This window comes from Hyaena hyaena, unplaced genomic scaffold (assembly GCF_003009895.1).
Source record: "Hyaena hyaena isolate Hyena2069 unplaced genomic scaffold, ASM300989v1 scaffold_9, whole genome shotgun sequence".
Lineage (NCBI taxonomy): Eukaryota > Metazoa > Chordata > Mammalia > Carnivora > Hyaenidae > Hyaena > Hyaena hyaena.
In genome coordinates, this window is record NW_024080641.1 from 3,896,069 (window position 1) to 3,915,712 (window position 19,644).

A 19,644-nucleotide genomic window follows, 5' to 3' on the forward strand; every position below is an offset into this window, starting at 1 on the left:
CCCAACAGGAAGAGATGGACTTGACCTTGCAAGGACTTGACCTTGCACGAGGCTATACTCTACTACTGTGGCCGAAGGAAGCTGCTTTCCTCAGCATCCCAGGCACTAGCTGCACTCATGAGAAGCCACTGCACTTGGAACTCCCAGTTTCCTCCAAAGAACTTTTAGTTCCTAAGAGCCTTCTGGGAGCTGCCCCTTCTCTCCTTACAAAAGTGCACCTTGGGGCACCTGGGTGGCTCTGTTGGTTAAGCGACTGACTCCTGGTTTCGGCTCAGGGCATCACAGTTTGTGAGTTCGAGTCTAGCGTCAGGCTCTGCACTGACGGTGTGGAGCCTGCTTGGGGTCCTCTCTCCCTCACCCTCTGTCTCTGTCTCTCTCTCTCTCAGAATAAATTAAATAAACTTTAAAATAAAGCGTGCCTCTCCTCTGCTCCCTGGACTTGCCTGTGGTTTTGACACAGCTTGTTTGTCTGGGATTCCAAGTTAACTTTGCCAGGTGATTAATGTGTTAATCACCCTGACCTTGGCAATAATTCCACAACTTATACTGCACATCAAATCATCACGTTGTACACTTTAAACAGATATAACTGTGTTTGTCAATTATCCAATAGCGCTGAAAACAAAACAAAACCACAAAACAACCCACTTAAATGGGATCATTTCAATGAACAAAGTATGCCATGACATATAATTTCAAAGCAGCTTCTGTTTTCACGCCTCTTTCTTTTCCGATTTTTTTTCTACATGTAGTGCTCGTTCTCCCCCTGCCCCTGGATAAAAAGGTCAAATGCCATGAAATTATCTGGTCTCTTTTATTTAATAAATACCCTCTTCTGATCAACTGAAAATGCCCAGAAGTAGGTAACAGCGAAGGCAACCGACTTGATTTAAGCTTACATTTCAGGCCCCCTCCTAGCTCTGGACCTCAGCAAAAGTGGGAGCCTGCACACAAGGAAGGAACGTGGGCGCCTTTTCCCTTTCTCTCCACCACCCATGTCTACGAATCTTCTCCCAGTCTGCTGATTTGGTTTCCAAACCTACCGCTGTAGGACCTTGTAATCACCTGAGCTTTACGGGTATCGCCCCTATGACGCCAGGGAGGTTCCTCCTCCCTCAGGACCATCGTGGCGACGCAGCACGGACACCCCCTGAGCTTTGCAAATACTGAAGGCTGCTTCGTCCCCTTCTGGCTGCACACTCGCTTCTACACATTAACGCAGCTCTCACCTGACCTTCCTTGGAAGGGTGCAAGCGCCTTTACGCATTTACGTTCCGTAGCAACTTTGAAAAGTCAATCCAGCGGCGGCTAGGAGGGCGGGCGTCATGCAGATGTCCACGCAGATGTCCACGCAGCCACAGCAGATGGGCCACTGCCGGCCACGGAGATGTGGGCTTTTGCAAAGCGAGCCAGTGCCCGGATGGGGCACAGACGCGGGTATGAGGGCCCGAACCTCGCGTGTGTAACTCGGGATCTGTCCGGATAAAGGGGTGCGCACCCACTCCAGCCCCGTGGTGGCCGCACCCGTAGAACCCGCCCGGGAGGCACAATCACGTGCACTGCGCACGGCACGACTCTCCGGACTCCAATCCAGCAGGCGGCAGCGACCCGACGGAGCCGACGGAGCCCCGGGGCCACCAACGGAAACCATTACGGAGAAACACAGCCCCGTGCGAGGGCAGACGCAGCCACTATGTCAGCAGCGTCCCAGGGCCCGGGGAGCCCCAGGGGCAGCAAAACCCACCGCCCTGCAAGGCTGACGCGGAGACCTCGACGGAAACATGGCGGCCCCTCCGCCGCGGCAGTGCGCATGAGCGAGCGCTCTGCTGGAGGCGCCTGCGCACTGGGGGGCTGCGCCGCACCGGAAGCTCGGTGTCCTCCAGCCAGGCAGAGGGGCTGTCGGGGATGCTGGGCTGGGAAATCCCAGGAGAGGGTGGCCCGCAGGCCTTTTGGGTGACAGTGGAAATGGTATATGCTGCTGTGCTTGGTGCATGTTGAGCCCGCCCTTGGTCCCACGATTGGATGCTGTTATAACCCCTATAAAAACTAAGTGACCCGAAAAAAACACACCAATCCAAGGGGTGAAGAGTCCATTTGATGCCTCTTTGGATACTAAGGTCCTGGTGGTCTGTGCTAAATTTGGTCATCCAAGTTCATGGTTGGGGCAGGGGTGAGTGAAAATAGGTTCGGGATAAGTTTTATCCCCTTTTCTGTGGGAAGTTGAACACAGGCGTCTTGTCTGGATACTGTTTCTTTGGAACCATCATGGTTTAAGATAAAGGCGTGTCAGCTGTGTGATCAAGCAACATTGTTTATCATTAAGAGAATGCCTGAGCAGCACCTGGGTGGCTCAGTCTGTTAGGCATCGGACTTCAGCTCAGGTCATGATCTCATGGTTCATGGGTTTGAGCCCCGCATTGGGCTCTATGCTGACAGCTCTGAGCCTGGAGCCTGCTTCAGTTTTTTTAACTCCCTCTCTCTGACCCTCCCCTGCTCACGCTGTCTCTCTCTCTCTCTCTCTCTCTCTCTCAGAAATAAATTTTTAAAATAAATAAATAAAAGAGGACGCCTGACCTGGACTGAAAGAACTGCGAATATGTGACCAGAAAGAGTTAGGGATCCCTGGAAAAGGAAAGACAGACATAGCTTTCTTGACACAAGGAAAGTCATCTTAAGCCCCTGGGCCATCTTATGAATGAGTGTGAGAGTAAACAGCCAGGAGGCTGACTAATCATATCAGGACGATAAATCAGAGTTAAAACTCCCAGGCCTCACTCGGAAGTGATGACAGCCTTGTGCACACTGAGTAATCTTTGTAGGATCTAAGCCCTTCTAAGCACTCAGATACTAGACCACAAGGAGCCAGAGAATTGATAATTCTGACCCTTGCCAAACCTAATGACGTTGACCTGGACTCAGCCACCTGAGGCTTAACCTGGAGGGTTAAGATGATCCCCCACCCCCACCCCAGGGGCACCTGAGTGACTCAGTTGGTTGAGTCAGACTTGATTTCAGCTCAGGTCATGATCCTGTGGTCACACCGAGCATGGCGGCAGCTTAAGATTCTGTCTTTCTCGGGGTGCCTGGGTGGCTCAGTTGGTTAAGCATCTGATTTTGGCTCAGGTCATGAACTCACTGTTGGTGAGTTTGAGCCCCATGTTTCAGGTAGCAAATGAACACAGGTCCAGAGGGCCTGCATAGCCTGTAGACTACAAAGAGAGAAGTCTTGGTTTTCCTGGGTGGAGTGTCTTGTTCTGAGCACCACACTCGTGTGTTTTGGAAGCTACGCCGAGTTTCTCTATTCTATGTCTGTTTTCTATTCCCAACCACCACATATGACAGCCTGCAGATTTCTTCAGTTCACACACACAAGTCACAATAGGCTTCAGCTCGGCAGAGCAGAGTTAAGAGGACACAGGAGGGGACCCCTGACAAGCCACCATCACAGCATTAGACACATCTTTATGGAGACGCCTTGCAACTATCTAGGTGGCACTTTCTGGCCTCCAAAACAGGCAGCTCAGTCGAAAGGTAAGCCACATAGTTGGAGATGCAAACTATTTCACATGCAGATCCTCATGCAGGACAAGAACCATCAGCCTGTGTCAGCCCATGAGGGTAGCTTCCAAAGTATGCAAGTGTCATGTTCAGAAAAAAGAAACTTCACCCAGGAAAACAAAAACTTATTTCTTAAACCTTTTTTTTTTTTTTTAGTGTTTTATTTATTTCTAGGAGAGAGAGAGAGAAACAGCGTGAGCAGGGGAGGGTCAGAGAGAGAGGGAGTCACAGACTGAAGCAGGCTCCAGGCTCAGAGCTGGCAGTCAGCACAGAGCCCGATGCGGGGCTCGAACCCACGAACCGTGAGATCATGACCTAAGCGAAAGTCGGACGCTCAACCGACTAAGCCACCCAAGCACCCTTTCTTAAACCTTTTTTTAAAAATGTTTTTATTTTTGAGAGTGAGAGAGAGAACAATCAGGGGAGGGGCAGTGAGAGAGGGAGAGAGAGAATCCCAAGCAGGCTCCACGCTGTCAGCACAGATCCCATGCAGGGCTTGAACTCACAAACTGTGAGATCATGACCTGAGCTGAAATCAGGAGGGGGGCGCTTGACCTACTGAGCCACCAGGGTGCCCTCTTAAACCATTTTTCAAAAATAGTCCAGGCAATGTAAGCCCTTCTAGATCTATGTGTCCACTCACAGTCCACTTAGGTCAGGGATCTTTTCAATGATAAATAATTTTGGCTGAAAACACAGATGATGAGGGCGCATAAGGCAAGCTGACACTCCACCAACCACCCCCACGAGGTGGGATATGTGATCTACATCAGTCACTCCTGGCTGCCCAAGGACTAAGGAAAGGGAAAGAAAGCCAATGGTCAACTGATAGAGGTCACAGTCATGCAAGACTTGAACCTCCATCAGTTTACAAATATCTTAGTGAATAATGAGAAAAAGACAATCTTACCAATAGCCTCATCTCCAGGAGCTCCCTACTGTCTTAATGCTAATGCTTTGCTCAAGGGAAAAACAACCTTAGCTTGACAATAGCTAGGCCTCCAGGAATCTGTGACTCCCCTTTAGCATATGGAAATCCCTTTAAGAAACTTCCTCTTGACTTTATCTCCCCCAACTCCATACTGTATAAGCAGTCACTCTGAAGGGGCCCCTGGATGGCTCAGTCTGTTAAGCGTCCGACTTTGGCTCAGGTTATGATCTCATAGTTTGTGAGTTCGAGCCCCACGTGGGGCTCTGTGCTGAAAAGCAGTCACTCTGCACGACCCCAGTGCAGTTCTTTGTGCCCATGGGTCCTGTCCCTGTGCTTTCATAAAATCACCCTTTGTATCATCAAAAATGCCTCAAGAATTCCTTCTTGGTGCTCTAAACCCCCATCACTCCAAAACCCCATCCCAGGTGACACTCCACGTTTATCTTAACCGCGGATGGTTCTGAAGAAACAATACTAAGAGAAGATCATAAAAAAGCCTTGTGGCTACTGTCCAAGATTCTTGGATCCATGCTCATGGAGCTCAGCTGACAGGCTGTGAGGAAGTCTCAGGAGCCATGTGGCAAGGCTCATTTGGGCAGAATTGAAGGTCCCTACCCACATTTCTAGAATGAGCTCCTAGCTAGCACCCAGAACCAGCTTCCCAGGCACACAGATGAGACGTTCTGGAAGCAAATCCTCCAGGCTCAATCACGCCAGCCCAGCTAACTCTGCGTAAAGGAGAAAGGAGCCTACCCCAAATTGTATGTTTGCAAAGAAAAGAAATACTTGTTGTTTTTTAAGCCATGAGTAAAAAGAAAGAAGACACTTTGTGTTAGAAATAAGCCCAGCGACCCAATCAGAGGAGGGACGTGGGGACCTGGAGCACAGTGAAGGGAGGCTTTAATCGACGTTCTTGCAAGAGCGGGTGTCTGAGGGACAGGCACACTCAGGGCAGCTAAGGGAGATGATTTATTTCCTGGCATACAAGTCCTTCCCCCAGTTCCTCACAGGCTGAGTGCTACAGAGGCTAACGCTTTACCCAGACCTCGCCAGTGTCCATGTAAGGCATATTCCGAGGGCTTGGAATTTGTGCAAATTGCACATCAGAGGCTGTTGGCAATGTCTTTAAACACTTGTAACTAAACCCTGGGCCCATCCTACCTCGTATTTCTTGATTACGTAGGACATAATCAATTGGTATATTGTTTCAGTGTTCCTTGCATGTGACTCAGTGCATCCCATACAATTTGCTTCAGAATTTCTAATGTTGTGGGGCGCCAGTTGGGCATCCGACTTTGGCTCCGGTCATGATCTCTCAGTTCGTGGGTTCGAGCCCCACATCGGGCTCTGTGCTGACAGCTCAGAGCCTGGAGCCTGTTTCAGTCTGTGACTCCCTCTCTCTCTGACCCTCCCCTGCTCACTCTATCTGTCTCTCTCTCTCTCAGAAATGAATAAGCATTTACAAAATTGTTTAAACAGTTAACAGAAAAAGCAAATACCAACCCACGCAGACTCCTGCCAAATTAGGGGAGAAGGACTAATTTATATGCTTGCATCAGGCTGTAACAGCCCCCCAGCCCGGCCCATCTCAGGGATTAACTTGCTTTGAGTTAACACACTCTTTGACTATTGACCTTTAACCCTTGATGTGTTAACAGAACCAATTTGCTTTCCTTGAGATTTGCAGACTACTGACCTTGGGCCATAAGGGAACAGAACCTTCTCAGGCCAAAGGAGTCAGCAAGTCTTTTTGAAGCCCTCTGAAACTTTCTGATTAGCTCAGCAATGTTTTAGCCAAATGTTTCCTTTTAAGGTCACACAAATGACTTTACTGACTTCCCTCTATGCATCTGTAGACCTCTCCCCTTTGCAGACAGGACAGAGTACAGTACCCTTGCACAACCCCGGAGACTGAGGAATGATCTTGTACACCCTGCCCAAACCCCAGGCACCAAAGAACTAGCAGTTCTGGCACAACATCAGAGCACAGATTACTCAATGCCTGGCATCGTTGACTCTATGCCAAAGCAGGAAATATCACATACCACCGTGCTCCCTTAACTGATCGAACCCCTTTAAAAATCTCTTGACCAGGAAGAAACCTGGGAGTTGGCCTTTGGACAAGAATCCACCTTCTCCTCCAAGTGGCCATTAATGGTACTTTCTTAGAAACCCAAATCATCGAATTCCTTAGTGATGTATCAAACACCAACAATTATCAGTTCAAATTGGAGGAAATATATGCCAACACCAGCTTCTTTTTTTTTACTTTTATTTCACTTTTTTCTTTTTTTTTCTTTTTATTTATTTCTAGGAGAGAGAGAGAGAGAGAGACAGCGTGAGCAGGGGAGGGTCAGAGAGAGAGGGAGTCACAGACTCGGAAACAGCCTCCAGGCTCCGAGCTGTCAGTCAGCACAGAGCCCGACGCGAGGCTCGAACCCACGAACGATGAGATCATGACCTAAGCGAAAGTCGGACGCTTAACCGACTAAGCCACCCAGGCGCCCCCCCTCTTTTTAACTTTTAAATGTTTATTTATCATTGAGATGATAGAAAGAGACAAAGCATGATCATTGTGGGGGGACAGAGAGAGGGGGAGACACAATCTGAAGCAGGCACCAGTCTCCGAGCTGCCAGCACAGAGCCTGATGCGGGGCTCGAACCCATGGACCACAAGATCATGACCTAAGCTGAAGTTGGACGCTCAACCAATTGAGCCACCCAGGCGCCCCAATACCAGCTTCTTTTCTTTCACTTTTGTATAACATAGATCTTTTTTTTTAATCACTTTTGCATAATTGAGATTTTTTTTTTAATTCTCACAATAACGTGCGGTATAGTCTTGGCTTCAGGAGTAGAATCCAGTGATTCCTCCCTTACCTACAACACTCAGTGCTCCTCCCATAAAGCACCCTCGATACTTCCCCTCACCCATTTTCCCCATGGGTCCCCCAAGATCACTCTTTTTAATAATGATTTTCTAAGTTTTCCTTACCAGTTGGCGTCTCGTCATTAAAACAGCCAGATCCCAGTTGTTCCAAAGCGCTGTGCAGTGTGGCCACATCCCCATCCCTCCTCTGGTCTTTACCCCTGTGCATTCATCTCGCTCTCAACCAATCCCTCTAACTCATCTGTCTGCTTAGGAGCTGATGAATAAGCAATCATAGTTGCCAAGTTATTTGATGGCCACTTCATTTCCATCTTCTGCCAGATCTACATACTAATCTCCTTAGGAACCAGGATATACTGTCACAGGTAGGTACAAATGTGAAGTCACTGGATCATTGACAGCCATGGTGGAAATCACAACCTGCCCCCCTGCGCCTCACTCCCCGCCCCCTGAGCCCCAGGTTCTCCCCTGTTTGAGACAGAAGACACTAACGCTCATGCTTTGTTGACTGGGCTTTGAATGTTAAGCACACCCTGGGCTGCTGGGTTAAACCTTACTTGATCTCCTTATATATTGTTGGGTCCTGTTTGTTCATATTTTGTTAAGGGTTTTTGCTTCTGGGGGCGCCTGGGGGTCTCACATCCGACTTTGGCTCAAGTCACAATCCCACAGTCCATGGGTTTGAGCCTCGCATCGGGCTCTGTGCTGACAGCTCGGAGCCTGGACCCTGCTTCGGATTCTGTGTCTCCCTCTCTCTGCTCCTCCCTGTCTCGCACTCTGTCTCTCTCTCAAAAATAAGTAAAACATTAAAAAAAATTTTTTTAACAAGTTTTTTTGCATCTATTTTCATGAGGGATACTGGGCTGTGGTTTTTCTTTTTCTGGAATATCTTTCTTTCTGGCTTTGGTATGTGGATTATGCCGGGCTCGTGAAACAAGTGAGGAAGTATTCCTTACATCGATTTTTTGAAAGGGTTTGAGTGAAATTGTTATTTATTCCTTGAAGGTTTGATGGAATCTGATGTGGAAAATGTTGGAGTTCAGAGCCAGCAGCCAAGAAAGAATTCTTGAGAGGTCTTTGGTGCAAAAAGGTGGTTTTATTAAAGCACGGGGAGGGACGCCTGGGTGGCTCAGTTGGTTGGGTGGCTGACTTCAACTTGGGTCATGATCTCACAGCTTATGAGTTCAAGCCCCACATCGGGCTCTGTGCGGACAGCTTGGAGCCTGGAGCCTGGATTCTGTATCTCCCTCACTCTCTGCCCCTCCCCTACTTGCACTCTGTTTCTCTCTTTCTCAAGAATAAATAAACATTTAAAAAACAAGGTTTTAGGGGCGCCTGGGTGGCTTAGTCGGTTAAGCGTCCGACTTTCGCTTAAGTCATGATCTCGCGGTTCGTGGGTTCGAGCCCCGCGTTGGGCTCTGTGCTGACTGCCAGCTCAGAGCCTGGAGCCTGTTTCCGAGTCTGTGACTCCCTCTCTCTCTGACCCTCCCCTGCTCACGCTGTCTCTCTCTCTCTCCTAGAAATAAATAAAACATAAAAAAAAAAAGTTTTTAAAGCACGGGAACAAGACCCGTCGGCAGAAAGACCTGCACTGGGGCTGTGACAAGCGACTGATTAGACACCTTCAGGTCGGGAGGGGAGCAGGCATGGAATAAGTCTCTTAAAGTATTTTGTAAACAAGGTTTCCCGGACCTTGAGGGGCCCACCACTATTAGGAAAAGGTCATTTATTACTGTCTATTAAAAGCTGAGTCATGAGACCCTTCAGATGTATATCAGGGAGCCATAAACTTGGAGTATGATTGCCAACATGTATCCTGGGGGAGGGGGTAGAGATAAAAGAAGTTTCCAGGGGCGCCTGGGTGGCTTAGTTGGTTAAGTGTCCGACTTTCGCTTAGGTCATGATCTCACGGTTCGTGGGTTCGAGCCCCACGTTGGGCTCTGTGCTGACTGCCAGCTCAGAGCCTGGAGCCTGTTTCAGTCTATGACTCCCTCTCTCTCTGACCCTCCCCTGCTCACGCTGTCTCTCTCTCTGTCTCCTAGAAATAAATAAAACATTAAAAAAAAAAAAAGACCTTTCCAAAGGAATTTTATATGTTAAAGTAGATTCACAGGATCCTGGGGGATCAGGACACTATTAAGCCGAAATTGCCTTCTGCCCTTAGCAAAGAATCATCATCAAGGCAGCTGAGCTCCTAGAAGCCTGTCTCAAGGACTTCTCAATGGGTTGTATGTAAGTTGTTCGGAAAGTTGATTTTTTCCCGTTGCTCTGGTTTCCACATCAGAGTCCATCAACAGAACTGTCAGGGTCTGGGATTTTTCGATACTTACAAGCCCACAAATTATTCTGTAATCGTTTCATAAAAGTTGGCAGAAGACACAAAACACGGAACACCGGTATTTCGTTTGGACTTTGGTATTCAGAGCAAAGGATGAGCATTAGCATATCTTGTTGGTTGTCTTCCTCCCAGGGGCGTGCAGAGAGAATCAGAGGTTGCTGTATTTGCACAGGATGACATCATAGCTGAAGAACGCTGAGCTTCAGGAATCCGCCACTTCTACGGGAGCAGTCAGCAAGGGAAGTGGCCCTTCCCCTTCAGGATTACTTGCTCTAATAGGAGCCTAAGAATGGCCTAGATAAACGGCAGTCAGGGCTTAGGGCTCCTGCCACACCCAGCGAAAATGTACTGGGCTGCTCAGTTTCTATTGTGGATCGCCTCTCTCTGGAATCTCCAAAGGAGAATTCGTTGCATGCCTCTCCCGGCTTCTGGTGGATGCTGGTACCCTTTGGCTGTGACTGCACTGTTCCAATTTCTGCCTCTGTCTCTGCGTGACCTTCTCTTCTGTTTCTAGTCAAAGCTCCCTCTGCTTCCCTTCTATAAGGATGTGTGTGATTGTACTTGGAGCCTACCTGGAGAAACCAGAATAATCTCAAGGTTATCTCAAGATCCTGAACATAATCACACCTGCAAAGATCTTTTGGGGGGTTGTTTTGCCGTATAAAGTAACATCGCAAGTTCCAGGAATTAGGACATAGATAGCTTCTTCTTTTAACGTTTATTTATTTTGGAGAGTGAGATAGAGTGAGTGGGAGAGGGGCAGAGGGAGAGGGAGACAGAGGGTCCCGAGCAGGCTCTGCGCTGACAGCAGTGCCCGGTTACGGGTCTCGAACCAACAAACTGCAAGAGCCTGACCTGAGCTGAAGTCAGAAGCTCAACTGGCTGAACCACCCAGGAATCCCCAGGACGTGGATATCTTCGAGGAAGACCATTCCTCCACCTACCATAGCCATCATATAACACAACCTTTCAAAGATACAGTAAATACAACAGCCCTAATCAATTGAGAGGCTGAAACAAGAAAGGAGTAAAAATCAATTTAATTTATCGAGTGTCAAAGGGCAGAAGAATTTCATAAGAGGGCTGATATCAGGTGAGGCTAGGTCCTGAGTCTCCACAATATTATCACAGACTCTCTGCATCTTCTCTGCCTTCTCAAGAGTTGACCACACTAATTGTGGCTTCCCTTATGGTTGAAAACTGGCTTCCAGAAGTTTCCATGGGTATAGATATAGACCTCCAAGAGTGTCTGCTATTGGGGCACTTGGGTGGCTTAGGCAGTTAAGTGTCTCACTTCTGCTTATGGTTTGTGAGTTCGAGCCTCGCACTGGGCTCTATGCTGTCAGTGCGGAGGCTGCCTGGGACTCTCTCTCTCTCCCCTTCTCTCTCTGCTCCATCCCTCCCCCCCAATAAATAAATAAGCTTTTTTAAAAAAAAGTGTCTGCTTTCTTCCATTCCTTCCCCTTTTCTGCTCCCCAAGCTCAGTAACTCTTGGCTCTTAGTTCTTCACGGCAGGGGTTGCTATTGCTATGAGGAGCAAACCACTCCCCCAGGAAAATCACAGAGCTGGACCCGCGGGAGGCTAAGAGGCTGCCTCGCTACCTACCATTCAGATTAGGGAAAAGCGTGCTGAGAAGAGTGAGGACAGACGGACGGCGCGCCCCCTGGCGGTGGTAGGAGGGAACCGCCGAGAAGGGTGCCGCGTCTTTTTCCCAGCGCCAAAACCAAGCTCAAGGTCAGAGCTGACGATGATGTTATTTTGGGCGCCCGCTCCCCGCCAGGCCTAACGGTTGTCGCGCCACCCACTTGAAATATAGTATATCTGGAATTATTTTTAAATATTTATTAGTTTATTTACTGTGTGACTTCCCCACTAGAAAGTCCATGCAGGAACTTCTGTTTTATTTCCATAGGTAGATGGGGCACGTGATAGGTTCTTTGTAGAGACTGTGGAACGGAATTAGCATCAAAACTGCCCTCAGATACAGGCCCGAGTCGCCCCCGCAGGGCAAGGAATTGCCAGGAGCAAGGTGTGTTCGGCTTCCGGACATTTCCTCTCATTTTCTGAGACCCCAGAATTCCTTGAACAGGCAGGCAGCCCCTAGTCTCCTTCCAAAACCTGCCCGGGACTCCTCCCTGGGTCAGTGTTGCAAGGGGATCGGGTGTGCGCCTCTAGACCCCAGGGGCTCCCTGTCTCTGAAGCTGTGGACAGCGCTGGGGCGAGCGACGGAATGCACAGGAGTCCTCGGGGTAGGAACCGGAAGAGTTTTAAAAGAAGAGGGGTGGGGGCGCCCGGGTGGCTTAGTCGGTTAAGCGTCCGACTTTCGCTTAGGTCATGATCTCGCGGTTCGTGGGTTCGAGCCCCGCGTCGGGCTCTGTGCTGACTGCCAGCTCAGAGCCTGGAGCCTGTTTCAGAGTCTGTGACTCCCTCTCTTCCTGACCCTCCCCTGCTCACCCTGTCTCTCTCTCTCCTAGAAATAAATAAAATATTAAAAAAAAAAAAAAAGAAGAAGAGGGGTGAGCTACAACTTGGGAGCCAGGGGCCCTTTCTCTGGAAACCTCCGTGTTCCTGGCAGAATTCTGAGATGTGGGAAAATCCCAAATTCCAAGGGGGTTACTTAAAAGGGTGTTGGTGGCAGGTTAGGGGGCTGAGATCACCTTATGAGCAGAGGTTGCCTGAATGAGCCCAGGTAAGGGAGGGGAAACCTGTAGAAAGTCCTGGATGGGGGCAGACTAAACCAGTCTCCTTCCCCAGTAAAGAGGGACCTGGGCGGCTCAGTCAGTTAAGCATCTGACTCTTGATTTCAGCTCAGGTCATGATCTCACAGTATGTGAGTTCGAGCCCCGCTGCAGGTTATTTGCTGATAGCTTGGAGCCTGCTTGGGATTCTCTCTCTCTCTCTCTCTCTCTGTCTGAAAATAAATAAACTCAAAAAAAAGAGGAACAACAAAAAGATATTTATCAAGTGGTTTTCCCAACTTACTGAAAGAGGGACAGATTCAATAAATGTGAGAGAAAGCTGTCCCCTTCTCCCCCCTCCCCTGCACCTCCAGTGGCCCAGAGCAAACCATAGTCTCTGGTAGGGAAAAAAAAATCCATTTTGAAACTGCACAGTCATTTGGCATAGACCGTTGCTTTGCACATTTCCTTCTACGTTGTCTTCTTGAAGATGTTCTTATGAAGAGGGTAGGTCTTATTTTGTTTAGCAACTGTTAGCTTAATGTATAACTTTTAAATATTTAGTAATAAGGCATATAGCCTTCTGTCTATACTCTTGTGCAGAACACGAATCAGAGGAGCAGCCCTGATTCTTACAACAGCCCAATGAGGATGAGTCTGTCATTAAATACATTTCACAGGGGTGCCTGGGTGACTCAGTTGGTAAGCGTCCAACTTTGGCCCAGGTCATGATCTCACAGTTTGTGAGTTTGAGCCCCACATTGGGCTCTGTGCTGACAGCTCAGAGCCTAACATCTGATTTGAATTCTTTGTCTCCCTCTCTCTCTACCCTTCCCCCACTCACACTCTGTCTCTCTCTCCCTCTCTCAAAAATAAATACACATTAAAAAAATGCATTTCACAGATGAAGAAACCAAGGATGGCTTAGTATGTGATCTTATCACCAACTATGTACAAGCATCAAGGATGATGTGAGAGGGAGAAAATAGCCCCTTCCTTGTCTTTAAATGGGGTGATTATACATCCAAGATTGTTTGGGACAGTCCATCTGTGCCTACTGAATTATCAATAGCTCCCTCTTTCTCTCTCGAGTGTCATGGTTTGGACAATACTTAAAAGACTTCACTGTATAGTAGGAGAGACAGAAACTAACCCAAGAATTGCATAGATAAGTTAATAACTACCCTTGTGGTAAATATGGGGAAGAAGTGATGTGGGAAAAGCTACCTCTGAGAAGGCAACACAGAAGGACGGTCAGGATGGGGGGAGCGAGGGGAGGGTGAGCATTCCAGGCTTGGGAATGTCAAGGGGGAAAAAATGGAGATTCTCCATTGTGTTTTAACCTTGACTTTGCTCTAATCAGCATTTAATTTGACTTCTTTCATTATTGATACAGCAGTGAAGACGAGTGTTTTTTTGCTAACCCCCAGAGAATCCGGGGAGTTTTTATAATGGCTGAATTAATTACAACACAATCAAATCAAGGCAGTTGATGAATGGAATATTTAAAAATTCAACTTCCTTAAAGGTACAGGGAGTAGATCTAATTTCCTATTTAAAAAAATACACCAGTAATGCAGACTCAGGACTAGGAGTAATATAACAATTACCCATTGACGCTCTTGTACATGATCACAAGGACAGGTCTCAATCTTAGGCTGACAAGATACAGAATACATAAAATTCTAACACAGGACTATGTCACACTACCTGGCTAATGATTATATTCTTAGTATCAGCAAGCCATCCGATGTGTACATATTCCTGCCTTTTTACAAAAGGAACACTCGTGCTTTGTAATCTTAAAGGTAAGGCACGAAGTTCCTGAATTTCTTCAGCTTCTCCTATTTAAAAACGTACAGGGGCTTCTGGGGGGCTCAGTCGGTTGAGGGTCCGCCTCTTGATTTTGGCTCGGGTCACGATCCCACAGTCATGGGATTGAGCCCCACGTCAGGCTCCATGCTGAGTGTGGAGCCTGCTTAAAATTCTCTCTCTCCCCCTCTGCTCCTCCCCTGATCTCTCACTCTCTCTCCCTCTACAAATATAAACAAATGAATGAATGAATGAATGAATGAATGAATGAAATAAACCTGAACATAGTGTGTAGAAAGTTCCCTTGGGACAGGATAGTCAAATCATCCTCAAGGGCAGCAAGAAGGGCGGGGAAGCTAGGGGGAGAGGGTCTCAGGAGTGAGTCAGGTGAGACTAGGTTGAAGGCAGGCCATGGTGAAGTGCTTGGGACTCATCCTAAAAGTCATGAGAAGCCACAGAAAACGGTGACCCCCTTTTGAGGGCCGCTTGATCAGACCTGTGCTTCGGCCTCACAGGAGCCAAGGTATGTGCTGGAAAGTCACGGGGGCGGGGGGAGAAAACCCAGGTGCAGGAAGAGGGTGCCTGGACCCAGGTGGGGAGAGAGGAAATAGACCGGGGAGGTCTGATTCATAAAGACATTTAGGAGATCTCGGCAACATGACGGGGTGAGCTGGATACTTATCAATCATTCAGTATATATTCAGCGCCGCCTATGTGCTGGGTGTTATTTGGGGTGCTAGACACGGGGGACACAGCAGAATTTGGTTGAGGATGGTGCTCTGATAACACGCATCTGTACTTGGAAGACAATCATGTCCTTTTAGACAGGAACTCCTCGAAGGCGGCTGCTTTTGGAGGAGGAAATCATAAATCATTTTGGGAATCTGGCTTTCGAGGTCCCTGAGGGACATATAAGTACAGATGTGAACTAGGCAGGTAAAAATACAGTTCCAGAATTCATCCGAAAACTCCAGGCTGGACATAAACATCTAGAAGTCACTTGCATTTTAGTGGTGGCTGAAGCCATCACCTGGATGAAAACCACCCAGCAGAAGAAGAATAATATAATGGTCAAGAAAGGAAGGGCGAGTCAAAAAGGGAGACGAAAAAAAAAAAACCAGCTAGAGAAGCAGAAGGAAAATCAAGACAGTCTTATGACACAGAAGCTGAGGAAAGTAAACCTTTCAAGAAGGATGTGGTCAATTATGTCAAATCCTGCCTAATTGCCCAAGGTCACCCGGCTAATAAGGGGCAGGGCTGAAATTTAAAACCAGGTCTATTTCATAAGTAGCACCAGGACAAATGGCTTGCCATTTAGAAATGAAATTAAACCCCTACCTCACACCATCTGCAATTATAGATTCTAGCCGAGGCAGGGGCCCCTGGGTGGCTCAGTCAGTCAAGCAGCCGGCTTTGGCTCAGGTCATGATCTCATGATCTGTGCGTTCAAGCTGCGTGTGGGGCTCTGTGCTGATAGCTCAGAGCCTGGAGCTGCTTCAGATTCTGTGAAGCAGAATTCTGAATCCAGATTTTCCCTCTCTCCCTGCCTCTCCCCCACTCGCACTCTGTTTCTCAAAAATAAATAAACGTTAAAAAAAAAACCCACAAATAAATAGAATAAATTCTAGCCGAGGCAAAAGTCTAAAAGTAAAAACACAAGATAAGAGTATTTTTTAATAGAAAAAGTTTAACAATCTTGTCACGTTAAGATCTTCTTAAGGCAAAACAGGAGACGCAGAAACCAGAAAAGAAAGATTTTTTTTTTTAAATAAACTGGAGGAAAAGGTGTGCAGCATACTTGACAGTGTTAATATTCTCCATATACAACAACCTAACAGGAAAATAGATTCAGAGAGATATGAACAGACAGTTCCAGAAAGATGGACGCAAACATCCATAAATAAGTAAAAAGACGACCACCTCCCTGATGTTTGAAGAAATGCAAATAAAACAGTCACGAGACTCCATTTTGCGGATTGGTAAAGCATCTTAAACCTGATCCCATTCTAACGAAAAGAAATACTAAAAGAAAAGAAATACTAAAACTTTCTTTAGGATGGTATTTGGCAGTATCTATTATAAAAAATTCTAATGCAGCTCTATTTCCTGAGCTGGCTGCCAGATATATACTGTATTCATGGTGTGAAAAGGAACATAGTTCTTCACACTATTAATTCTATTAATCATATTTTAAAAGTACATTTGTATATTTTTCTACGTGTATGCTATTCCTTAATGCTTTTAAAAAAGACACAAAGTGTACATGCCCAATGACTCAACAATACTAGTTACGGGAGACTTTTCTTCATTTTGTAAATTGATAACAAAAAGGTAAACAACCCAATATATACATATTTTTTTGAATTTTTTAAAGGAATCTCTACACCCAACGTGGGACTTGAACTCACAACACTGAGATCACGAGTTGGGGGCTCCACCAACTGAGCCAGCCACTTTATTTTAAAAACGGACAAGGGAGGGACGCCTGGGGGGCTCAGTCGGTGAAGTGTCTGACTTCAGCTCATGATCTCGTGGTCTGTGGGTTCGAGCTCCGCGTCGGGCTCTGTGCTGACAGCTGGGAGCCTGGAGCTGCTTCAGATTCTGTGTCTCCTCGTCTCTCTGCCCCTCCCCTGCTCATGCTCTGTCTCTCTCTGTCTCTCAATAATAAATAAATGTTTAAAAACTTGTTAAAGAAAAACGGACAAGGGCAATAACAGGCAATTGATAGAAGACAAATCCAAATGGGCAGAAAACAGAAAAATAATTTCCTGCGTGGTTATAAAAATGCCATTTAAAATTACAAAGAGAGGGGCGCCTGGGTGGCTTAGTCGGTTAAGCGTCCGACTTTCGCTTGGGTCATGATCTCGCGGTTCGTGGGTTCGAGCCCCGCGTCGGGCTCTGTGCTGACTGCCAGCTCAGAGCCTGGAGCCTGTTTCAGTCTGTGACTCCCTCTCTCTCTGACCCTCCCCTGCTCACGCTGTCGCTCGCTCTCTCTCCTAGAAATAAATAAAAAACATTAAAAATTAAAAAAAAAAAAGAATAAAAACAAAACATTTGGGGCGCCTGGGTGGCTTAGTCGGTTAAGCGTCCGACTTTCGCTTAGGTCATGATCTCATGGTTCCTGGGTTCAAGCCCCGTGTCGGGCTCCGTGCTGACTGCCAGCCCAGAGCCTGGAGCCTGTTTCGGATTCTGTGACTCCCTCTCTCTCTGACCCTCCCCTGCTCAAGCTGTCTCTCTCTCTCCCCTAGAAATAAGTAAAAATATTTAAAAAATAAAAATAAAAACAAAACATTTGGTATCAGGTTGACTCGGTACAGCCAGCATGTGTTACTTTTGTCATTTTTCTTAATCCACTAAAGCGGAAGGAAAGGAGGAAGAGCAAAAGAGGGAATCAGCCCTGAGCTCAGCAGCTGCTCCCGGAACGATTAGGAAACGGGGCTGGCGCAGGGCCGAGGTCCCAGGGGAGACTTCCGCCCCAATAGGTGATCTCATGCCACTGAGTGGCCCCGGGCAAATACATGGCTGTTCCTCTCGAGTCCCTCCCATGCAGAATGGAGCTGCTGGTGACACCCGTGTGAAACATGCCGCTTACTACCAAGCACAGATTTGAGTTTGAGTCCCAGTGGCCCTTATGTGGCCCTATGAGCCAGACACCTTCTAAGGGCTCGACTCTTAGCAACCCACTTAATTCCACGTGGACCATATCGGTTAGGTACTTTATAGGATTACCCTCAGTTTATGGGTGGGGAAACAGAAGCACAGAAAGGTCACTTTCAGGAGCCACGCCCTAGAACATGGCCAGAATTCAAATGCAGGCAGCCTGGCTTTGAATGCAGGCTGTGAGCCACCAGGCTCTACCCTGTCCTCTGTCTTGGCAAGGACAGTCCCCCCCCCCCCATGCCCCTGGCTCAGTTTACTCAACTGTGAAATGGGCTTCCCACTACTCACATCTTCAGCTTGCTGCAAGGACTAAGTGACCTGGGCCTTCGAGACTTGTGTTTACACGGGAGTTTTTGGGGGCACATGGGTGGCTCAGTTGGTTGGGCGTCTGACTTTGGCTCAGGTCATGATCTCACAGTTCATGGGTTTGAGCCCCAAGTAGGGCTCTGTGCTGACAGTGCGGAGCCTGGAGCTTACTTGGGATTCTGTGTCTCCTTCTCTCTCTGCCTCTCTCTCTCTCAAAAATACATAAACATGAAAACCTTTTTAATGGGAGCTTTTGACTCTTAAATACAGAGATCAAACTGGTGGTTGCCAGAGCAGAGGTTTGGGGTGGGGGGAGTGAAATAGATAAAGGGGATTAAGAGGCACAAACGTCTATAAAATAAGTCACAGAGTGAAAAGTATAGCACAGAGAATGGAGTCAATAAGATTACAGTAAGGGGCGCCTGGGTGGCTCAGTGGGTTAAGTGTCCAATTCTTGATTTTGGCTCAGGTCGTGATCTCAGGGCTTTGCGCTCAGAAGGTGGAGCCTGATTAGGATTCTCTCCACCCCCCCTCCCTCCCTTTCTCTCTGCCCCTCCCCCGCTCACGTGCTTGCTTTTTCTCTAAATATATAAACTTAAAAAAAAAAAAGATTACAATTGCTTGGCCACGGTGGCTGCACCTATCACAGTGAGCACTGAGTAAGGCACGGAATTGTGGAATCACTACGTTGTACACCTACAACGAACATCAAATTGTATGTTCATTATACTTCAATTACAAAAGAAAGGGAGGAGCTTCTGTTACCTCAGCCCCTCCGGGAGGAAGAGGGATGAGGCCCCGGCTTCCACCGCATCCTGTTGTGGCCGTGCCACAGAAGGAAGTGGAATCTGGGGTCCAGGGTGACCCTCCTGCCCCGATGAGGCAAGGCCTTCCCTACCTCCTGGCCCCAGCAGATAAAGGCGGCCCCGCCAGCCACGAGCTCCTAGCCATCCCTCGGCGCCCCGCCCGCCATGTCCGGCCGCTGCGCGCTGCTGGCCTGCGCCCTCCTCGCTCTCCTCGGCCTCGGCCTCGGCCTCGGCGCCCCCGGAGAAGACAGCCCGGGCTCCTGCTGTCCCGTCGTGCCGCGGAGAGAATGGAAGGCCCCCGCGTCCAAGTGCGGGGAGAAGCTACAGCTGCCGGTGCTCTACGTGGTGGTGTCGCACACGGCGGGCAGCCACTGCGACAGCCCGGCCTCGTGCATGAAGCAGGTCCAGAACGTGCATACCTACCATTCCAGGGCGCTGGACTGGTGTGATGTGGGCTACAAGTGAGTGCGGAGCCGGGACGGGCGTAGGTTTGAAAGGTGTGCAGGCCCGAGCGACCGACCTCGGGGCCTGATCTAGAGCCACCGGGCTGCGGCCCTGGGCCGCGGTCTCAGCCTCTCCGTGGCCTTCGCTTCTCCCCGGTCGGCACCCAGCACTGCGCATGTGCGGGCGGCACAGGGCCCTGGGGACGGGGGGGGGGGGGGGG

General features: G+C 48.3%; 1 protein-coding gene across 1 annotated transcript in view; it reads left to right on the forward strand.

The window, feature by feature from the left end:
* Positions 1 to 19,006: 19,006 nt before the first annotated feature.
* The window catches only part of PGLYRP1 (peptidoglycan recognition protein 1), a 3,735-nt gene continuing 3,097 nt past the window's right edge, over positions 19,007 to 19,644 (forward strand). The window contains exon 1 of the mRNA XM_039245035.1: positions 19,007 to 19,441. Within this exon, the coding sequence (XP_039100966.1) occupies positions 19,146 to 19,441 (296 nt within the window). The 5' untranslated portion in view covers positions 19,007 to 19,145. The remainder of the gene's footprint in view (positions 19,442 to 19,644) is intronic.